A 22,350-nucleotide genomic window follows, 5' to 3' on the forward strand; every position below is an offset into this window, starting at 1 on the left:
TAAAGCCCTATGTTTATGTTGGAGAGAAGGGACAATTTTCTTTTTATACCAATGAACATTCACATTTGTTGTTGGGTGAGGCATTTTGAATCGTATTTAATTTTATATCGTGAATCGCTAAAGATGTGTTTTGTTGTGTTATCTATCGTATGCTCATTGTTTAGCGTTTGTCTTTCATTTATATTTTCTATATTATCATCTCTTCGTTAATGACGAATGATAGCGTAATGATGGTTCCTAGTGCTGGTAGTGAGTGGTTTACACTTTGAATTATGTTCTCCCTAGTTTTGCAACCTGCAATTGTTGAGTAGATGTGTAAGCTGTTGTCGATTTTCATTTATCTCAGCTTTTAATACCATGTAGTAATAATTCAGGCGGTTTTTCTTTACATTTTGTGTTAGATTCCTAGCTAATACAAAGTGACACTAACGAACGAACAAGAGGGTATTTAGATAACGAACGAATACAGGAACGAAAACAAATACGGGATGTAAGGAAAGAAACTAAGCAATGAATTCCATGTGGTCGTGTAATTCAAAGATTTGTTTTTCTTAAACTATTGAACAAACATGTCCTCAGGACTCGCTTGTTACTCTTTGTGCACGAGTAGGGACAGTGATAGCATTGTGATAGACGCGATAGAATACATATAGGTAATAAAATTATAAAAAAATATAAATGTGCAGCTGTTGCAGACAGAATGGTAGTGATGAATTTCTTCAACAAAGACTGTCGAATGAGAAAGATCAAATCAAGAATCAAGGATATAGAAGATGTCTTATTTTATAATAATCGTGCTGTTCCCAGCGGAATCGGACAGTTTCACCCCGAAGCTAGAATGGTCATCCACATCCATCGGGGTAGAGGCTGGATTTGCGGACGCATTCGCCGTCATCGAACCCGTCGGAAGGGAGGAAGTTGATGCTACACCCGCTCCAGTCGTTGCGCCTATCGATCCATCGGTGGCTTCACCCGTTTCCGCCTTCTTACCGTTCACCATGTCATCGTCTACAAGATCGATCTGTAATTGTTACAAAAAAAAAATAAACAAACGTAATAATTAAAAATAATTGTCAATTATAAGGCGATACAAAAAGTTGTGTTAGAAAGCCTCTCACTCTCACAAAACAAACACATCACCATCCGCTTCGATATTTTTCTTTTATTTACCTCCATTATCTCGTTCTGGGACGGGGCGAATTTCTTCTCCACAGGCTTACGACTCTCCTCCAGCTCCAGCTTATCACCTACAATTGAGCTTGTGTCAGCGCTTTCAAGTTCACTGATAGTCGTCATTGAGTCATCTTCCTTGTTGGTGTTGCTGCCATTATTATTGTTGTTGCTGTTGTGGATCTGCTCCTTGAGCTGTTTTTGTTCGGCTTCGTGTTCCTTCAAAATGCTGTCCAAATTGTACCTTCGTCGATAGTTCACATAGAACGTACGAAGCTGGGCTTCCGTTTTGGTGCCTATCGTATCGGCAATGGCCTAAAGATGGGTTCATCGGAATTTGAATGCTTTTTGTAGATGGAATAATAACAGGGGTGGTTACTTTCCGATCAGTTTTCGACGAGACAGACACAAAAATGGATCTCGCAATTTTGAGAGACGAATCTAATAACCATTTCGAGCACTCCCATATCTGGATTAGTCAGGTGTGAGGAGTGAATGGCTGTTTTATTTCTGATTTTAATGCAAAACATTTTTTTTTTATCGGAAAGGAAAATTCATTGAAAATATTTTTTTCTTTATGGTTTATGAAGTAGAAACAATAAAGCATCGAAAGTAGACATATTAAAAATAATATATTTGTTGACAAGAGATACTAGAAAAACCCAACATACTTGATTGATATGAACACTTTTACTGTTTTTAGATAAGACTACAAATATAGATACTAGTAATAAATAACGACTAATAATGGAAATACACTCAATACAAGCTAATATTTAGGATAGATGTTTACTGCTGGCGATATATGATACTCCAATGGAAAATAACATAAAGGGTGAGGGCAGAATTATTGCAACAGTACCAAATACATGCCACTTTTAGATAAATCAACAAAAATTTTCCAAATTAAAATAATTGATTGAATAACTGAGAGCATGCCGAAATAGAAATGAATGAACAAAACAGGCGAGAAATAAGTTTGTTCGCTCACGTGAAAATCCGGAGCTATAGGAAAATTGTTGACAATATCTGAAGAATGTCCCAGGAGATCCTTTCATTAGATTGTCATAAATATTTCAGGATATTCAAAGAATTGAATAATCTAAGTTGAACCATCATTATTCCATTCAATTCCGCCTCGAATCCATATACCTAACCCATACCCTCGTTTTAACACCACACATGAGTCTTCACCTTGTTTTCTTAATTTTTTCAACCGTTCAAACTTTGGGATTTTACAAAAATTTTACTCAACATGGGCCCACATATCCACAATCGGCCGCAGCTCCGTTGGATTTGGGAGATCAAGATCTTATCTTCAGATCGCTAGATAGAGATTATATTTCTTCAGATCGTTCCTCGAAGCTCGTAGAACCGTTGTGTGGCTTCAGAAATGGGAGAATTCGCCTTTGAAAACGTTGTCACAAAATGTGTACTCTGTTTCCCGAACGATTTCCTTAGCCATCGTGAAATTCATGGCGAACCTCGAAAACTTATGTTTCCTGAGATCCTCTGGCGAATCACCAGCAAAGAAATATTGGGTCCTAGAAATGCGCTTGAAGTTCGTCTGCACAACGGAACCGTACGTACGCAATCCAGCTCGATTGAGTTGGCCTTCTACACGATACTTTTGCTCAGATTCAGTTGTCTGCCACATCTCAAACTGAGGATTTTCGGTTAAAGGCTCAGCTGTTGTACTTAACGACAAACGGACGGGTTTTCCTCAATATGTTTGCATACGATCGATTGTCAGACGTCAGACGGAAAACGTGGGGATTACTGTTTTTCTTCTTTGATTTTATATACGAACGACGAATTCCGTACCAACTAATCTTAGGAGCGATCAACACCCTTAGAAGTGAACTCTATTCAGTACGACAATTAACGTTGCAAACGTTTCGAATTTTCTCATTTTGTATGAAAGTTTTCCGAAAACTAACCGATTTTTCTCGTCCTAACATTTGTAATCAGTACCGTGCTACACATTGATCTATGGGCAAAGACGAACATAACGAAATAAAATAAGATTAAATCGGACGATTCCTTCCTCGATTTTTGGGCTTAGCAACACATTTTGCGATTCATTCTTATTTATATGATGATGATTATGTTGGATTAAAGAGGCTTTAAACCTTTCAGTTCATTCGCCTTTATTATTTATATAGATTCTTTCCAAAAAATATATCAAAATGCATTTTAAGAAAAATGCACTGGAAAGACATTATTTTAAAAACCAGATTTATTTTTCTCAAAAACTAATCACTAATCTAATCACCATCGAATAATCCATGCATCGGTAAAAGGACACTTCTACAGGGAGCTACAGGGAAAGAGTTCGTTTGATTCATGTAAATCATTTAAAATTTTTAAAAAATACGTTTTTGAGAAAAATAAATTTTAATTTTTGAAATATTTTTTTCAGTGCAGTTTTGTTTTTCGAATGTATTTTTAAATTTGAATTTATCTCTTCCATTTCATTCTATGATCAAAGCTTGTACGTCTTATGATACTTGAGTTTTTTTTGTTGTAATTTTAGGTTTAGTTTTTTTTCAATTATTTTACAAAAATTCCAACTCAAAACCTGTGGGACCAAAAAAGTTTTGGCCAAAGAAAGAGATGTTTGTATGTTGAAATTTTGATTAATAATTCATTAAAAAATGATTGTTTAAATCATTATTAAAATATCTAAATTAATTAAAAAAACGCTCAAGAAAAATTATATTAAAAATTGAAATTAATTCTTATTATTTTGAAAACAAAAAATATTAATAGCCCATCAATCAAATCCACGGATCATCCATACATCGCAAGAAGAGAACTTCTACAGAGAAAAAGTTTGTTGGATGGATTTTATTGTTTTCAGTGTTATTTTTTGTTGTAATATAAACAATATAATTTTAAATTTTCCTTGACCAAAAGTTCGTTTTAATCAGAATTCACTTTTCTCAAAAACGTTTTACTTTAATTTGAAAAAAAATGTAAATAGCCCATCTATTAACAAACGAGTCATAGGAAAAAGGACAGTTCTAAAGGAAAACAGTTTGTTTGAATCATATGTCTTTTTTCTGTTTGAGGAAACTGTTTGTTTTCATTTAATCAAAAGAACAAAATAACACTGAAAAAAATATTCCAGAAAGATATCATAATTACAAAAAAAAGACTTTAAAAAGAACTACAAAATTTTGGTTAAAAATGGAATGTAGGAAACTGCTTGTTTTTTATTTTCAAAATAAAAAAAAAACAAAATTACTCGAATTGAAAATTTACTTTTCTCGAAAATGTATAATTGAAAAAAAAATTAAATAAAAAAAAATCGAGTAATTTTGTTTTTTTTATTTGAAAAAAAACTTAAACAGTTTTCTACATTCCATTGAAAAAAATCCAAAATTTTGTAGATCTTATAGTTTCTAAGTAGTATTTTTTGTAATTATGATATCCTTTTAACTTTTTTACAAACAAAGTCTAACTCAGAAACTATAAAATAAAAAAAAGTAATCAATGAAAAATTAAACAATTTTGTAGATCTTATAGTTTTTTTTTGTTTGTTTTCTGCATTTTTTTAAGATTTTCGTAATTTAAAGTTTTTTTTTATAACTTAGAACAAAAATACTCAAAAGTCCTAAAAAGTTTTGATCAAAGAATGAAACATATGTTTGAATTTTGGTTCAAAAATACCAAAATGATTTTTAGAAAAAATTACACTAAAAATTCAGTTTTCTTAAAAACTTTTTTCCGTATTTTGAAAAAAATATGAACAGTCCATCTAATAACCAACGAGTCATCTATACATCCAAAGAAGGGCACTTCTACAGTGAAAAAATTTGTTTGCTTCTTATTTGTGCAGAATTTGAAAAAACTTTTTTTTGAAAAATTAATTTTAATGTTTGAAATATTTTTTTCATGGTAATTTAGTTATTTTAATTACAAAACTAAAACTTAAACACTTTCCTACATTCCATTTTTACCAAAATTTTGTAGGTCTTATAATTTTTAAGTGAGATTTTTTTTGTAATTATGATGTTTTTTTATTATTTTACAAGAAAAAATCTAACTGAAAAACTATAAAATGAAAAAAATTGATAAATGAAAAATTGAACAATTTTGTAGACCTTATAGTTTTTTCGGTTTGCTTGCTGTTTTAAAAATTTCCGTAATTTTAAGTGTTTTATAACTTTTTTAAAAAAAAACTCAAAAACTGAACTAAGTCCTAAAATGTTGTTATCGAAGAATGAAACATATGTTTTAATTTTGGCTCGAAAATACCAAAATGATTTTTATTGAAATTAACACTGAACAAAAAATATATCAAATATTTTAATTTATGTTTAAAAAAAAACTTTTTTTTTCAAATTTTGAAAACAAAAATATGAACTGTCCATCTAATAACCAACGAGTCATCCATACAACTTTTTGAAAAAAATGAATTTTAATGTCTGAAGCAATTTTTTCAGCGTAATTTTATTAAAAATTTGTTTGATATTTTAAATGAAAATTTAAACAGTTCTAGTTCTATCTTCATTCTTCGACCAAATTTTTGTCTAACAGTTTTCAAATTAGAAATATTGGTAAAAAAATTGAAAGAACTTTTAAAAAAGTCGTCTAGATTTCTTGGAGTTTTCAAGTATGCGAAGTTGCTTAACCTTTTCAATACGGCAGTGTGCTCCGTCGGAGTGCAACGGCTGTACGGAGCATTGCGCCGAAAAGTATGCATATCGCGCTGGTGTAATCGATGGGCAGTATCACCCTGATGCCGTCTAAAGACGACGCTCGTACACACAGCTCATCGCGCGGATGTCGTCTATAGACGACGCTCGTAGAGAAAGGGTTAAATTAACAATCGGCCTGATTCTACGCGGCGTGTGAGGTGAGATGACAATTGTCACATCACCATCACGCAACTCTCCTCACTCTATTCCTACAGTCGTTTCGGATGCCGTGAGAGGTTCATTTGATGTATGTGAGAGGATGAACAGCAAGTGACAAGGCGTTCATTCTGCTGGTTGCCAAATCTGATCAGAGATGCCACATTCGCACATGTGTTCACGAATTTGCAGACATTTAACTTTTATCACAACCTTTTATTCCTGCTGCAGGCTATTTAAAATAGTGACAAAACATTATTGATTCCATATGATAAACGAAGCTGGTCAGTATGTCAGACATTAGCACATATTTACAAATATTTCAGATTTTTATCGCATATATTTGAGAAAAAACATCTGGCATCCCAGAATTTTATTTGTTTCGCTCAGAGAGGTCAGATATTTGTTTTGCTGCAGTCAGTACCGTATCTATAGATCTGATTTAACCTGGCCTGTTGTTAGTGTATCAGGACATTCCGCCGAATTTGCAGGTATTTGATTTAGATTTGGTGAAACAGTTGATTGCATCCTGTAAAGTTTAGCATTTTTGTTTGTTTTGGTCGTAGTTGCTGCTGCTCTCTGCACTCTCAGTGTTAAATTGTTGCTCTGGCTCCGGCTCGGGCATATACCACGGCTTCTGAAATGGATATGCAGTTCGGTGACGATGACTCGCGAATAGATAGATGAAACACAAGACCCATATGATAGATATATTTTAGAGAAAATAAATAGATTTCATGAAATGAAAATAATTTCGGTGTGCTTATTCGTCCAATTGAGGAATAACAGACTCACTACCGCTTTCACAAAAAAAACAAACTACTTGCAATTTGTCTTTCGTACTGTGAAAATTGAAGATAAATTGAATTTATTGATACATATAATACCATTACTATCGATTCTATACGACCCAAAAAAACACTTATTATTCCTCTTCCTTTTTTCATTTGTTTTCATGCACTGTCGACACCTCAAGACATGTCGACAATTGTCACCTAGAAATCCCAGTTCATGTGACAATCGTCACGTATATTTGAGAGCGGGAATAAAGTGAGTTCATTCAAGTGAGATTTCTCACGGCATACGCCTGGTGGAATCGCGTGACATAAGTGACAATTGTCATCTCACCTCACACGCCACGCAGAATAAGGCCGAATGTTCTTACACCCACAAAGTTTCACTGCAATCTGAGACTGTGCTGCCTATGGCTAGTAATGCATCACAATATAACAAAATGTTTGTCGCGGTGATTCAAGGCTTCTACATTTCTTTTACAGAGGCTTTAAACCTTGCAGTTCATTCGTTCCTAAAATATATCTGTTCTTCTCTTCTTCTTTTATGTTATAGAGGCTTCAAACTTCCAAGTTCATTCGTCACTAGCTTCGAAAAGGCAATAGTTTTTTTTGTGTTAAGAACACTCCTAGAATTTGCTTCTTGTCTTGAAAAAGACCATTTTTAGAAGATTGTCAATGAAGATTCATGGTACTGAACCAACAATCATTCGCTTCGCAACACATTTTGCTACCAAAATCCCCCATATTTGTTTTGTTTCTTTCTTCCTATTATAAAGGCTTTAAACTATAAAGTTTATACGTCTCTAGCCTTGGAAAAGACCTTTTAGAAGATAAATCAATGGAGGTTCCTGGGAACGAACCCACAGTCATTCGCTTAATATGCGGACGCACAACCGTTATGGTTAAGGAGACTTCTCCATATTTGTGCAATTCTATCAAATTGATTTTTGGATATTTTTTTTTAATTTTCAATATCGTTAGGGAGTGTTCAAAGTGATTGGCATGACATTCTTAGAAATTTGAGCGGCAAATGATATTTAATTTTTTAATTTGCACTACGTCATTCTGGAACAAATTGTCTTACGTCGAAATTTTTCGAAATATTGAAGAAAATAATTTGGCAGGCAATCCGTATTTTGTGGAAAGCGGAGTAGAATTTAAGTTATTAAAGGCAGCTTGTCAACGGGGTAAATGTACGATTCTTGATGTATCTCCGGAAATTTATTTTGAACCAGCATTATTAGAACCCGCTTCCTTAGCCGGATATTCAGTTCTGTGCTATTCCAAAAGCGTGATGAATTAGACTAATTTTGTGAGATACCCTACGCTACGTTCGATCTGATCTTGTTGGGCCAAGACAATGATTACAATAATATTTCTTGTAGGAAGGAAGTCTTGAAAACTATTTTTTTTTTCGGAATAATACTCAAAATACCTCGAAATGTCGGTTGCAATAACATATAAAATATGAAAGTTGTCAAATTGTATTGAATATATTATACGCAGAGCATGGTTTACGTTTCAAATTTTCCATTAATTCTAATGCAGTACAAACGTAATACAATCGATTTGCCTTAGCAAAATAAAAGAAATATTCTACAATAAAATCATAGCTAAGATTTTGATAATTTTCCGTGAATGATTTTCAAAACATGTCAATGGAACGATTTTCGATTTTAGAAACAACGTTAGATGCAATTTGCATTCGTCTTACTGAGTAATATAATTATTCTTTCTATATTTAGACATAAAATATCAGAACTATTTCGGAGATAATCTACTAATATAATACAGCATTGTCTACTTGTTAATATGTTACACAACTCTATGCATCCATACACTCAATACAAACACAATAGCCCAATCGAGACGTTTTGAAAACGAGACGGCCGACGAAAACTGATCCTGATTTGTAACTTTGGTGTGGAAATCCTAAGCCAAGATTACCTGGAAATCTCGTCCATATTTACGAACTCCCTGTACGGCTATCAGAAGCTCTTCGTTATTCCAACGAGAGCTAACCCGAACAGTGGGAGTCTCTGCGGGTCGCATCAAGCTCGACTGTTCCTCGATGGTACGCTTCAAACCACTGACGCATTGCTTATTGAGCTGAATCTGGGGAACCGGAAACGAGAGACGCGTATGAACGAAAAAAATCAAAGACACAACAGACCGCTAGCGAGAGCATCTTCTTACTTGGCTCCAAAGTGAAACAATCTCCCTATCCATACCGGCCAGCAGGTCGTCGTTTGGGTTGGGTTCGTTATTCTGGGCTGAACTGGCCAGTTTGACAATGTCGTCATGGTTTATGTACATACCCCGTGGAGGCCTACGCTTGTGACTGTCCCCGGATTTGCCCAACAGATTTGAATTGCGCGCACGCTTGCTCATAAAAGTCGGACCGGATGTAGGACGTAACACACCGGTTCGTCTAAAAAAGAGAAATTTGGGAGAAATAGAACAGACAAAGAGAAAAATTACTTCATTTTATTTGGGATTTTGTTTTTGTTTTTTGGTTTTGTTTGAACGTGACATCACGTGTAAACATAACTGAGAGTGCAGAACGCGGTGCAAGATCAACACAAAATCAAACAACGAAACAGTTAGTGAACTAACATGGACAAATGAAATGAAATAATTTTCCTCAATACCTCCAATGATGGTAGCAACTTCCGCACAACTTTCCCTGGGGGGTTCCGTTCAAATCACTACACGTCACACCACAACCGGAGCAATTGAGCGACGTTGTGGAACTTGTGCCATTGGCAGCGGTATTGAGAAGAGTGGCGTTACCACCGCTCTCGGTCTCGTTTCGATCGGCTTTACAATCGCTCGATTCGGTTTGTGCGGTGCCGTTTGAGTTGGGGACAGTAGCTGCGTTGCTTCCTGCGCTCGTGGCATGGCTCGGGGCAGTGTTCGATGCTTGATTGGTGGCAGCTGACGGCTGTTGATCAATCGTTGAATATGGGTGGCCAGCAGTATGCAAAAGGAAAAAAGTGGGAAATGCGTCAGGGATTTGTTTGCGACCAGCGATTTTTTGTTGTCAGTGAAGACTGGGCTTAGCCATGGATGACTAACTTTGGGTGAAAATTCTGAATAGTGAATTTTCCATTGGCTGAACCGTGGATCATTTGATTGGTTTGATTGGGAAAACCTAATACAATTTTGCGACACATACCAGCACTCAAACCGTCTCGTTTCATACGCTTACTAAAAATACCTCTAACAATTTATCTACCAAATGAACTACTGAATAAAAACAGCAAAGAGTACCTACCTATTACAAACCGTCTGATCTATCTATTCTCTTGCACAGTAGTTCGAATAATTGTTACGGACGATTTAGGCGGACGTAGGAAAGTCGAAGACCCATTACTTGTTCCTATCGAACAGCTTTCATCGTGGATGGAATTGCTACTCAATGGCAAAACTTCGTCTTCTCAACAACGTAAGCTTTTAAGATACACATTTACCAGTACAATACGGGAGGAATTTATCGCAGAAGGAACCCTTCGCCTTTACTGAAAGCTCCTATCAATCTTGGGTCGTAAGTTTTGACGCCGCTATTCATTCAACTATAAAGGCCGGTTTGGAGATCTCGTGAACAAACTTTTTTTTTTTGTTAATAATTCATTAGTCCATATATAAAACCCGAGGAAAACATCTTGAAACGATAGGAAGAAACATTTTCTAGTTGAAAAACATGTTTAAACACAATTCATATTGATGAAAGTGGATTACAGGTCGGACTCGATTATATATAGTCGACTTTTTTTTTTTCAAAAATATTTTCAAATCCTATACATAATCGAATCTGAAGAAAACAATTTTTTCATTAATGTATGAATGTCAAACATTAATAGAAAAATAGCTTTTTTGTGATTCGATTGTGTATTGGATTCGAAAATTTACGTTGAAAGTGAAATTGCGATTATACAGGGTTTTCCATTTCGGGCTTCCGAAAGTATACAGCCCTGCGCTGACAACCGTTTGACATAGCTGTCAACCAAAGCGTGATATCGTTAGTTGAATGTCTGCCATTTTACAATATGGATCGTTTAAGCATCGCACAACGTGTTAATTTTGTTAAATTATGCTATTAAAATGATGAAAAACCGGCAAATGTTTTTAGAGCATTACGGACGGATTTTGGTCGTCATGGACGGGCTACAGAGCACACAATCGCTAATGTAGTGCGTAAATTCGAACAAACTGGATCCGTAGCGGATATTGTGAAACCTGTGCATCATCGTAATGTGCGTTCGGCCGAAAATATTGCTGCTGTTGCTGCCAGTGTGGAGGATGACCCGAAAGTTTCGATTCCACGGCGTGCTCAGCAATTGGGCTTGTCAAACACATCATTGTGGCGAATTTTGCATTTGGACTTGCACCTACATCCATATAAAGTCTAACTGGTACAAAAATTAGAGCGTGGTGACCATAGAATGCGTCGGGCATACGTCGATTGGGTGAACGAACAACAGCAGCAAAATGCTGAATTTTCGCATCAAATTTTCTTCAGCGATGAGGCACATTTCGAGCTCGGGGCTGTATTTCTTTGAAAATGAGGACGGCGAGACGGTAACTGTGAATGGTGAGCGCTATGGCCGCATATTAACCGATTTTTTTTTGCCACAAATTGAAGATATGGATACGGATGACATGTGATTTCAGCAGGACGGCGCCACGTGCCACACAACACGACCGTACATGGTCATATTGCGAACGAAATTTGAGGGACGCATAATTTCGCGTTTTGGTGATGTCAATTGCGATTTGAACCCGCTAGACTTTTTTTTGTGGGGTTATGCGAAAGACCGTGTCTATGCCAACTCTCCGCAAACTCTTGAACATTTGAAAGACAACATTCGTGAAGTTATGACCGAGATACCGCCCCATATGTGCCGAAAAGTCATCGAAAATTACCTGTTCCGGATCAAGGTGTGCGAGGAAGCCCTAGGTGGACATTTGAATGATGTTGTATTTCACACATAATGGCATAAACCAAACTTTAATTTGAAATAAAAGTTTCATCGAAATTCGAATTCTAAGTGTGTTTTATTTCAATTTACTTTCGGAATTTAAAGTTGAAAAACCCTGTATATAATCGAGTCCGACCTGTAATTCAATATTTCACAGCGATTCTGAATATCCACCGTGGAATCAGGATGTTGATGAACTCACCATAGTTCACCGGTTTAGGTGAACGTGAACGTGAAAACAGTGGTGAATATAGACGTCAAAATATTTTCCCGTTCATGTTCACGTTCGAACGTCCCAAGGCATTCTGAAAATTATTTCACCGTGAACTGTAAAAGGATATGTTATGCTGCTCTCGAATTTTCAGTGAATATTTCCATACGGATGCATTTTCATTTTATCGGATCTCTGCATGGGTTGAAAAACTTCGTTGCTTCGGGTTGATTCGTGAACAACTGTATATTTTATCCGAATTACTTTATTGAAGCTCGATGTTTATTTGCTTCACGTTTACTGGCAAACTTTTAATATGAACGTGAACAAAACCATTTCATTCACCACGATGTTTTGAAATGTTTGTTTGCAATGTTGTTCACCGTGAAATAATAGTACCTTTTCACCACCTGTTCATGCTCACGTTCACGGGAACTCTAAACCTGCCTTAAAAGGTAACTGCAGAGCCACACCGGCTTCAGCTATGCACCTCTATTTTATTGGATTGGGTAAAAAAGTTTGGCAATGCTTGTTTGCGGAAAAGTTCGCTAAAATATAGAAAGTAGCATTTTTTGACATATTTTATTTCGTATACTTGAAAGCATGCTAACTAAGCAGAAACAATAGAAAAAATAGGAATGTATAGTATGTGTAGTACGTATGAAAATTAAAGATCTGTCAATTTCTAAATTGCAGATTTTTTCACCCGGGTGCTATGAATGATGTTAAGATCGTTAGAAAAATCTCAAGCAGAACTGTCAGCTCAATAGAGGTTCAATTTGGACGTGACCCACGTGCTTTTTTGTTCAGTGCAGAGCCTCTAATGGTTTCAACCGATTCAACGGATGAAGTCTTATGGAAACACCATGAAACATATGTAAAATTGTACTCCAAACAGCTCCCGGGACATAATTTTTATGTGACCAGGGCTTGCGGAGATTTTCCCAAGAAATATAAATTTAATTTTTGAGACATCACTGAAGTTATGGGTCCTCAGTGCTCAGATTTCCACTCAAGCGAAAGATATTGGGGTATCATCGAAGCTAAACTGAAGGAGAGTTTGACAATGGCTGAAATTCTATTTCAATAGCGAGATACTGAAAATATCAGCCGGTGGGGTTGATCAACAGCTTGTGCAGAAGTTGATGGCTTATATCAATCCTAAGGTTACAATTTTCATTTGAGAGATCTTAAAATCCTGAAACTACAATAAATGCAGAACATTTTCTTCTAATAATGTTTTATTCTAAATCAGACAGATTTTGAAATGATCTGTGGTGCGGATTATCCGCACACTCCATAGTAATTCTATAAATCTTCCTGAATCTTCCCCCTTTTTTTTGTCATGGTTTGCACATTCTGACCGCTGGTATACACAACCATACAGATGGAAAGATTGCTGATTTCTGTACTGAAAGTTTTCACGCTGAAATATATTTATTTCGTGTTTGCACCTCATTTCGAATATTTGGTACGAGATTCATCAAACCACCTCTGAAATATGTTGCGAGTGGTCCATGCATTTTTCGAAGCGGCATATTCAACAGAAATTTGTACGTTTTTGAAAGCCCTGAGTTCTTAGTTTTTCCAATTATAAACGTCGGCAATTTGTGAGCGAATGGCCCATACTGACGCATGCGCCAGAGGGGAGAATTTTCAGTACGGGGCTTTTCTTAAAATTACGGGAGGTGGGGGTAAAACGGACATGTTAAGGCGAACTTCAATTATATCTTTGAAAATTCATGTTCCCCAAAACTTTGATGCAGTTTCTTGCAATTGAATATTCCGTCTTTCTACCTAATTGGCCAAATATTATACAAAAAAGTGTTTTTCAATGTTTTTTACTAAAAATCAAACAGACCGAAAAGTACACCTTTTTTTTAGATGCGAGTATAATGGACATGTAGTGGGGGTAATATGGACAGGTTTGTAGTATATGAAACGTAGAGGTTTATCGATCGTGAGAGAAATAATTTTATTCAACCAAGGTCTGAACTCATCACGAATGTCCGTTAAATGATGAAAAAATCGAATTAATCCACCTAGAAGTGGTATCGTACTTTTCAGCAGTATAAACGGACAGAATCTCAACTATTTTGCTTTTGGTTCCAGTCAGCTTCTGGACAGTCCACATTTGGCGATGTTACGGACGGAAATGTCAAATCAGGGCCGGTGGTAAAATTTGTTTACGATCTAGGGATAATAAAAGAAATATGTGTTTCCCTATCTCGAGCAACGGCGAGAATAGGAGAAACTGAATTATGAAACACCTGTTTTCCCCGTATCTCGTATAGGAGCGAGAAAGGGAGAAAACAACTAGAAAATAGGTACTTAGAATGACGCAGGCAAAAAGAGATTGCCGGATAAGCAGGTAGAACACATGGCAGGAATAACTGAAATGACGCAGGCAAAAAGAGTTTGGCACCAAGGCAAAAGAGAAGTAATGAATACCCTTGCGCACCAACAGGCAGTTATTATTGTGATAAGATGTTCAGGTAGCTTATCGCTATGTGTGGTGAGGGTAGAATTAAGAACTGGGGAGATAGTTTAGTATAAAAACTGTAGAAATCACAGAAATAAATCACTCTCGATTCGTCCACGGAAGAAGCGTTTTCTTTGTGAGTAGAATCCGAACCAGCTAGTCAAATTTCTAGCATCTAGGGAATTTTGACATTCCCTAGATTAACAGGCGATTTGATTTCCATTTATAGACGCAGGGCATTCCTTGGAAATAGATTAAACAGACTTTTCACAGCTCATCTCACTCCCACTGGTAACTGTCCGTTTTACCCCACCAGTACAATTATTTCAATAATTTAAATTTTTTCACTCAAAAATAAATTTACTTTTCCGTACATACCTAATATCGCTTCTCTGTAAACTCACAAACCGAAATATAACCATCAGCGATTTATATTTTGATATTAAATCACTCAAAATGGTTAATATCGAAGCAGCTAAAATTACATCCTCACGCGGAATCATGTATGATTTTCGATTTTTCCCCTAAGGTTAGCCTCAAACCGTGGTTCAAAAGTCTGGACTTGAGTCGGGACTTTATTCGTACCTTCTCCCGACTCATGTCCAATCACTGTTCGTTAGATGCACTACTCTTCCGCTTTAATCTTGCCAGCAACAATCTCTGCGTTTGTGGCAAAGGTTATCACGACATTGAACACGTTGTTTGGTCGTGCGAGTTGTATCTTGTCGTCAGATCGAATTTAGAAAACTCCCTTCGGGCCCGAGGAAGGCAGCCCATGGTGCCGGTGAGAGACGTGTTGGCTCGGTTAGACCTTGATAACATGTCCCAAATATATGTTTTCCTTAAAGCTATCGATCATCGTGTGTGATTGTCCTTATTCCCTTACCCCCTCCTTTTCTTCCTTCGTGAGTAATCGGTTTTCTTCTTACTAGCAAATGTAAATACATAGTAGATATAAGATAGGTTTAAGAATTGAGTGTGATGATTGTGAGTGAGAGTGTGAGTGTGAACATTGTCAACATATCCTTATATCCCATCCTATTCCTGATAAAAATATGTCACACTTCTAAACTCGAGTAGACCGCGAGTAATCGATTTTCTACCTTATTAACAATAGAATTAAGGAAAATTTTTCATGGATATATAGATATAGTTAATATGTTTAGTTAAGAATTCGGCTCCTTTAAACTCATGTAACCGAGCCTGTAAAAATAAACGAATTAATAAATAAAATAGCCTTCAAAAAGGCTATTTAAAAAAATTCAAATGAAGCTTCTGGGATTGATTCGTTTAGCATGCGGACATCCATAACTTTAAGTCTTCTTCTTCTTCTTGTTTTTTGTTGACGGTGACTTGAAATCTTTCGTATCATTCGTCTCCGATGTTTATTAATTTTTTTGTTATTTTGAGTTTCAAGTGCCTTTTATTCTGAATGTTCTGCTTCCCTAAAAAATCAATTAAATTATATTCCTGTGCTAAAGCGCGACCGATTAAGAACCGCGATTAAAAACAAAAGGCCAGGTATATTGACGACAGGAGTGTTCCTCATCCACGATAATGCACGGCCCCATTCTGCTCGCGTAACTCAAGAGCAATTGAAAAAATTCAAATGGACTGTATTCGAGCATCCTCCTTACTCCCCAAACCTCGCCCTATAGCGACTATCACTTATTCCCGGTGATGAAACAGGCGTTCGGCGGTCAACGATTCGATAACACTGAAGAAATTCGTGACGCAGTTACATCGTCCTTCAAAAAGTTGGACGCACTTCGCGCTCGGAATAGAATAACTCGTGCCACGCTATGAAAAATACCTCGAACGTTACGGCGATTATGTAGAAAAATAGAAAATAAAACGTAGATTACCAAAATCACCTTGTTTTTTGTCCTAACTTTATTTTTTCCGCGATTTCTGAGGCACTGAAACTTATCTTTTTGGACGACCCTCGTAAAATAGTAGAAAATAAGGAAACTATTCATGTGAATTTGAAAAATTTATCATTTGTATTATTATTAACTTTCATGTGAAATTCTAGTTTTGAGCCGTTGAATAAAGTACACGAGCTGCGAAAAAGTGGTTTCTATTTTTTGAAGCAAAAAATAGCTTCGAACAGTTGACTATGATACTGAAGGTCCTATTTTCTAGGAAGCTCATAATGTAGAAGCCTAGTCGTCCACGAATCCGCGCGGTAATCTTCCTCACTAACGTCATGTAAAATAACCTCTAATTTCTCAAGGTGATCATCATCTTTTCTCGCACGAAAGACGGATTAGGTTTCAATCTTCTTCTTTTCTTTTACAACGAATATTTTAAATCAGGGGATCTCAAAGCGGTCGATGTCGACACCTTGGAGTCGATGTCGACATAAACGAAAACTGATTTTGGGGGTCGACGAGGTCTGAAAATCGACCCCTTATTAATTAACACAAGTGCTTATTTGATTATAACTTTTAAGATACTGTATAAGTTGTGTTACGTGAACCAACTTGTAATAAGAATGACAAATATTTTAGTAGAAATTATGGGCCATTGTATTAATAAACATTAATTACACTTGATATTTACTGAATTTATGTCTATTTATTGATGAGAAAATGATGTTAAGTTTACTCACTTGTTTTTGAACTGGTATTTTGTATGAATAAGATAAAGTTAAAATTTTTATAGAATTTTTGCTATGGGGGATCGATGGCATCACTTCATCATTCTGGGAAAGCGGTCTCTTACCCAAAATATTTTAAGTATCTTCTTCTTCTTGAATGGCGTTAACGTTCCCTGTGGAACTTTTGCCGTCTCAACGTATACATTAACTAGCGTCATTTATTAATACTTCAGTTGAGATTTCTTAAGCCATATATATAACACGCCATGAATGTATTCCGAGGGGCAAACTCTAGAATACGCGTGGCCTCAATGCAAGTCGAAGGAAATTTCTTGACGAAAAAATCCCCCGGCCAGAACGGGAATCGAACCCGAACACCCGGCATGATAATGTGAGACGCTAACCACTCGGCCACGGGTGCACCAAAGTATCCCTGCCTTAAATCATTCGATTCAATTTAATATGTTTACGGATCGGGGAATAGAACAAATCTTAGAGAATTCCGAGCAACAACATCCGCAGCAAATTATTAATGTTAAAACTATTTCATAAAAGCGTGACAAATTTTCTGTGGTGGCATTTTGTCTGAATAAGGAGCTCATTTTGCTTAAACCTCGGCTTTATGGAACCTAAGAAGCAGTTCAAAACATTTACTGTTTCAATCACATGCTTTGGGGTGGGTTTTCCAATATGATTGGGAACGTCTGAAATACTCTTTGCAACTTTCGAGATGTGACCAATACTGATGTCCTAATTACCGAGTCAAAATGAATCTCACACACGACCTCCAATATACCCGTTACTATGATCGAAATCGAAAACGGTGAATATGTTGTGGTACGTAAAGTGATGAAAATAGTGACTGAAGATCTCAATTTAAGTTCGGGAGGGGTAGCAGTTGTTTCTGAGAGATTGTTTGGACATGAGACATGGGTTTACGTGTTTGACATGCAAATCAACAAACTTCTAAATGGTGCCGCCTTCCAAACTGCGTCGGAGCAGAAAGGAGACCGTCGAATTGGTTCAGAAGTTAGGTAATGTTGAATGTTTATAATACAAAACAATCAACGCTACCGGAAATTACATTAGAAAAAAGGAAACGCAAAAAAATGCCATATTAATGGAAGAAGGCGCTATCATTGTGATTTCCTGGACAAAACTCATCGAACAATTCCAGTATTCACATGATATGGTTTCGACTGACTGTCCAACATAACGCCTGGAAGTTCATATTTTATGTTGATAGAAGAATTAAACAGGAATTCGTGGCAAATAGTGAGAACAATTCCGAAATGTGCTTGAAAGATAACTTGATCATTGGATTATTTAGGAAGACTCCTATGCTAAAGGTTATACAATAAATTTGAATTTGAATTTGAATGAATATTTTGTGTTTCGTTGACCAAATATCAAATGAGAAAAGCTATAGTGGAAGGACAAACCAAAAGACAAGGAGAAACCATCCGAACACCATCACATCCCTTTTTTCGGATACTAGTAGAGCACGAGCCTGTAAAAATTGTCATCAATGGTAAATAAAAGAAAACTTCTACAAGGATTCCTTTCTCAAACACACTGTTCTCGTACACGCATACAATAAAACTTAGCAACACTTGTTAGTCTAGAACAATGACCGGACTCACCTTATCGTCATTGTCAGAATCTTCGTTGCTCCCGTGGTCACTTCCGTTCTCTGAGCTGTCGTTCTTTTTCAATTTCTCTTGCCGATCCATGACACTAGTTCGACTGCGGGTTTTCTTCCACGAGTAGTAGAACTTCACTAGACTGGCAATCGATTTGTCCGGTAGCTGTGCGGGAAAGAAACAGGAAGAGACGCAAATTTTTATGTCAACCAAGCGTCACGTGTGAACAAATATCGAACTCACCATCTGTCGAATTCGGTGGAAACTTTTACCGTGGAACTGGAATGCCTGCTCGAATAGCACCTTATCCTCGACAGTCCACTCATCCGGGAATGGTGTGAAATTGGCTAGATCCAGCACGGCCCGTTCGAGGTCATGTTTGTGCCAAAACAACATCCCAAGTGCCTGCTCGCCGTTGTATCCGTATTTCTCTTTGGCCACCGTTATATACTCTTCCACTGTTGGAAAAAATCGATTTACTTTTGAGAATATTGTTTGATGGATAAAACCTACGTTTGTTGTCTGGAATTTCCTTTGTAGGGGACCAAACCAGCAACGCTCGGTCATTCAGTTGTTCAGGTTTCCTCTGCGGTGACGGTACAAGCTCTGGACATACAGCTTGATAGTCTCGCCCGACGCGAATTTTCTCTGAAAGGTGTTGAAATATACTGAGTTTTCAATTGTTTCCTGAGCGATTTGAGTATTGCTGCCATTATCTCGAATTAAAATACTGAGCACAGTTTATATTTACACAAGGTCATATTAACTTTGTAAAAATAAAATAAACGATTTAGAGCAATAAAAAAATCGTGCATTTCACGCTGGCAGACTTTTATATCGGAATAGAATGATCAAAGCACACTTCTCACCTTCATATTCGCTTTTAGCCTTCGTTGCTTTGGAGGAACTTCCATTCTTCCTGGCTGTGGAAATAATGATTACGTTAACACGCTATGCTCTCCGGCAATTATTCTCCACAATACTCACAGTTTTCATCGTCTGAGCTAGATTCGGTGACACCCCCGGTGGTCGCGACAGATGAGTGCCCGTTCGGGCTAGGACCCCGTGATCTTCGGCCGTTGCGGACATTTTCGGTGGTTCTGTCGGCCAGCACCATTTTCGCTTTTTTCGCCTCCAATTTGAAGTCCTAGAGAGCTTACCAGAAGCTCTGACACACCCGATATGATCTAATATCGATAGATCTCCAAGAACACCGTTTTTTTTGCTGGTTTTCCAATTCCCGTTCAGGACTCACTCAATGAGCAACGAAAACGGAAAGTATAAAAAAAAACGAGCGTAATATAAACCTTCAGCTACGGGCGCCACTGTTCGCTTGCTGCACTTTCACAGCGACCGTAGATTGTCGCTTGCACTGCCAAATCGTTGCGCTTCAATATCCCTTCGTAGGATATTTTCAAATTTTCCGCATCTAGAAATGTTGTTTCCTTTTTAGCATTTCAATATACTTCTATTTATTCTGCATATAGTTGTAGCTTTTAACATTTCTGCGTTTGTAAATCTACTGTGCAGCTATATATAGGATCAATCGAAAGTAACGAAACTTTGTGATCACAATCCTTTTTTCACATCAGTTTCACTAACCATCAGGTACAATTTTCACCGGCAATGGAAATGTAACATTTTTCAGCAACGACGACCGCACTAAATTTCCTACTTTGGAAATTATTTGAGGAAAATTTAATCCTTTTCCCTTTCCCAGCTCTAGGCGTGCGTGACTGACGAAAGATTACTGATTCATGTGAGATTTCGCAGGAGGTAAGAAAATGCTGACACATAAGTGTTGCCAGAGGAAAGGGAACATCAGCCACCAATATTATTTTCCATTCAATTTCCAAAATATTTCTATCGTTTTCGTTGAAAATTTTAGTATCTTCTAATGATCACCAAGTGTAAAAATTCTTTTTTTTTCTTCGAACAATGATAAATCATATGCACTGGCTGCCCTTTATCTACGGCTGCTCGAAGAAGTACACAAAATGGTGTCTCCTAGCGTTCACTTTCCTCTGTGCAACCGTACAAAACAGTAAATAGAGGTTGATTGATGTAATTCCGCACAAACACAACCAAATTTTAACAAGTTCATTCGAAACTACAACCGAGTAAGTCAAAGACGAAAACTCTATTTACCTGATTAATAGGAAAAGGTCACTAAACTGATATTTGATCCATTAGTACTTGGAAATTGATTTAGAAATGAAATTCGGTAACCAAACAAAACAAAACCACGAGAGTAGGTAAAAAAAATAACGGGCACTGTTTTGCTGCGTCCGAAGCACGCCACCGAGATGTAAATGGATAGGTGGGAAGGTGTTCTTCAAATGTCAAAAATTATCACGTTTTGATTTTTTCCTTGATCCCACTTCCATTACTTATCTATCAATATCTTTTCAATCAAGATCATGAAAACTTCAATCAATCTAATACTATCAATATAACCGTCTTCATAATTATCAATACATCTGTTAGTACAGTCAAGAAAATGCAAGTAAAATTCGACTGCATGCTTTCTCGGCCCCTTCGATGTGGCGTTTTGACGTAGAATTACGTCTGTCAGGGTGCGAAATAAAAAAAAAGCATGTCACGATTTAATGGAATCTCATCCTTAATCCGTTTTTTTCAGAAATGTAATCGTTTCAAAAAAAATAATTTCGTCCTGTGTTAACAATTCAGTCGTGTCTTGGACACCTATTCTATTTTTTTAAATAATTATTCTGTCTTCGTATTGATGAAAAGATTGATTCCAACATACTTCAATAATATATAATATCGCTCAAAAGATCACCGAAACTCGATTTATCAGCATGTATAAATATCTGTTGTGTCTTTTTTATCAAGTTTAAAAAGGAAACATTGATTTGAGTGCATTATCGTTTATAATTTGTCGTAATCGTCGCGCCGGCATGATATTCGTGAACTAGATTTGTTTTCATTAGTTCCGAAGATCTTTCCACCCTTTCGGGTTTGCCAGTGTTGGAAACAGCCAACAGATCTCCGGATGAGAAATACTAGTAAAGCAAATAAACCATCGCAATTTGTTATCTATTTCCGTGATGCACAGTATACGCAGTATACAGGGTATAAGAATGAAATAAGAACTTTTCAACAGTGTGATTGCATCCGGATGCATGCATAGCAAAGAAGCGATAATGTACACCACCTATGTGTGTACACGTTCACTCCCATCGGAACTGATAGTCATTATCAATAATACTTATTGATAAAGGATACCCGACTTCTTATAGATCTCGTTGTTGTTGTTTTGTTGAAATTTTCAGCAATATTTTTTTTAGATCTTGACAACACAAAAACCTTACAGTCTTAATGCCTCAAAGGGATTTGATTCACTATGTTGTTGAATGGCATTATCGCTCCCAGTGAAACTATTGACGTCGCAGCATATGTATTACTTGCGTCATTTTTTATTAGCAGTACTTGATTGATATTACTTATGCCAAGTAAACACGCCTTGATTGTATTCTGAGTGACAACTACTAGAATACGCGTGATCACAGTGCAAGTCGGAAGAAATTTCTTTGACGACAAATCTCACTGCCAAAAGGGGAATCGAATATGCACCTTCCGG

At 36.7% G+C, this 22,350-nt stretch overlaps 1 protein-coding gene across 4 annotated transcripts; it reads right to left on the reverse strand.

Moving 5' to 3' along the window:
• Positions 1 to 508: 508 nt before the first annotated feature.
• Positions 509 to 21,054, reverse strand: LOC129776377 (REST corepressor). 4 transcript variants are annotated; one of them, XM_055781973.1, is made up of 11 exons: positions 20,895 to 21,054; positions 19,734 to 20,175; positions 19,616 to 19,669; positions 19,260 to 19,394; positions 18,990 to 19,204; positions 18,747 to 18,911; positions 9,478 to 9,770; positions 9,023 to 9,257; positions 8,774 to 8,941; positions 1,171 to 1,485; positions 509 to 1,021 (listed from the first exon to the last, which is right to left on the reverse strand). In XM_055781973.1, exons 2-11 carry the CDS (start codon positions 19,861 to 19,863, stop codon positions 779 to 781), a joined length of 1,953 nt encoding a protein of 650 aa, XP_055637948.1. In that variant the 5' UTR covers positions 19,864 to 20,175; positions 20,895 to 21,054; the 3' UTR covers positions 509 to 778. The 4 variants fall into 4 exon arrangements, with proteins under 4 accessions (XP_055637948.1, XP_055637949.1, XP_055637951.1 ...); XM_055781974.1 differs by lacking the exon at positions 20,895 to 21,054 and adding an exon at positions 20,349 to 20,522; XM_055781976.1 differs by lacking the exons at positions 8,774 to 8,941; positions 9,023 to 9,257; positions 9,478 to 9,770; positions 20,895 to 21,054 and having other exon boundaries at positions 19,734 to 20,518.
• Between the last annotated feature and the right edge of the window lie 1,296 nt (positions 21,055 to 22,350).

This window comes from Toxorhynchites rutilus, chromosome 3, assembly GCF_029784135.1.
Source record: "Toxorhynchites rutilus septentrionalis strain SRP chromosome 3, ASM2978413v1, whole genome shotgun sequence".
NCBI lineage: Eukaryota > Metazoa > Arthropoda > Insecta > Diptera > Culicidae > Toxorhynchites > Toxorhynchites rutilus.

Bases quoted from the DNA above. Each gene is read 5' to 3' on its own strand.
- LOC129776377 (XM_055781973.1), bottom strand. From the start codon at position 19,863: ATGGTGCTGGCCGACAGAACCACCGAAAATGTCCGCAACGGCCGAAGA. The intron at 19,395-19,615 runs GTGAGAAGTGTG...AACACCTTTCAG, and splicing joins GGCTAAAAGCGAATATGAAG to AGAAAATTCGCGTCGGGCGA. The intron at 1,022-1,170 runs GTAAATAAAAGA...TAACAATTACAG, and splicing joins CCCAGAACGAGATAATGGAG to ATCGATCTTGTAGACGATGA.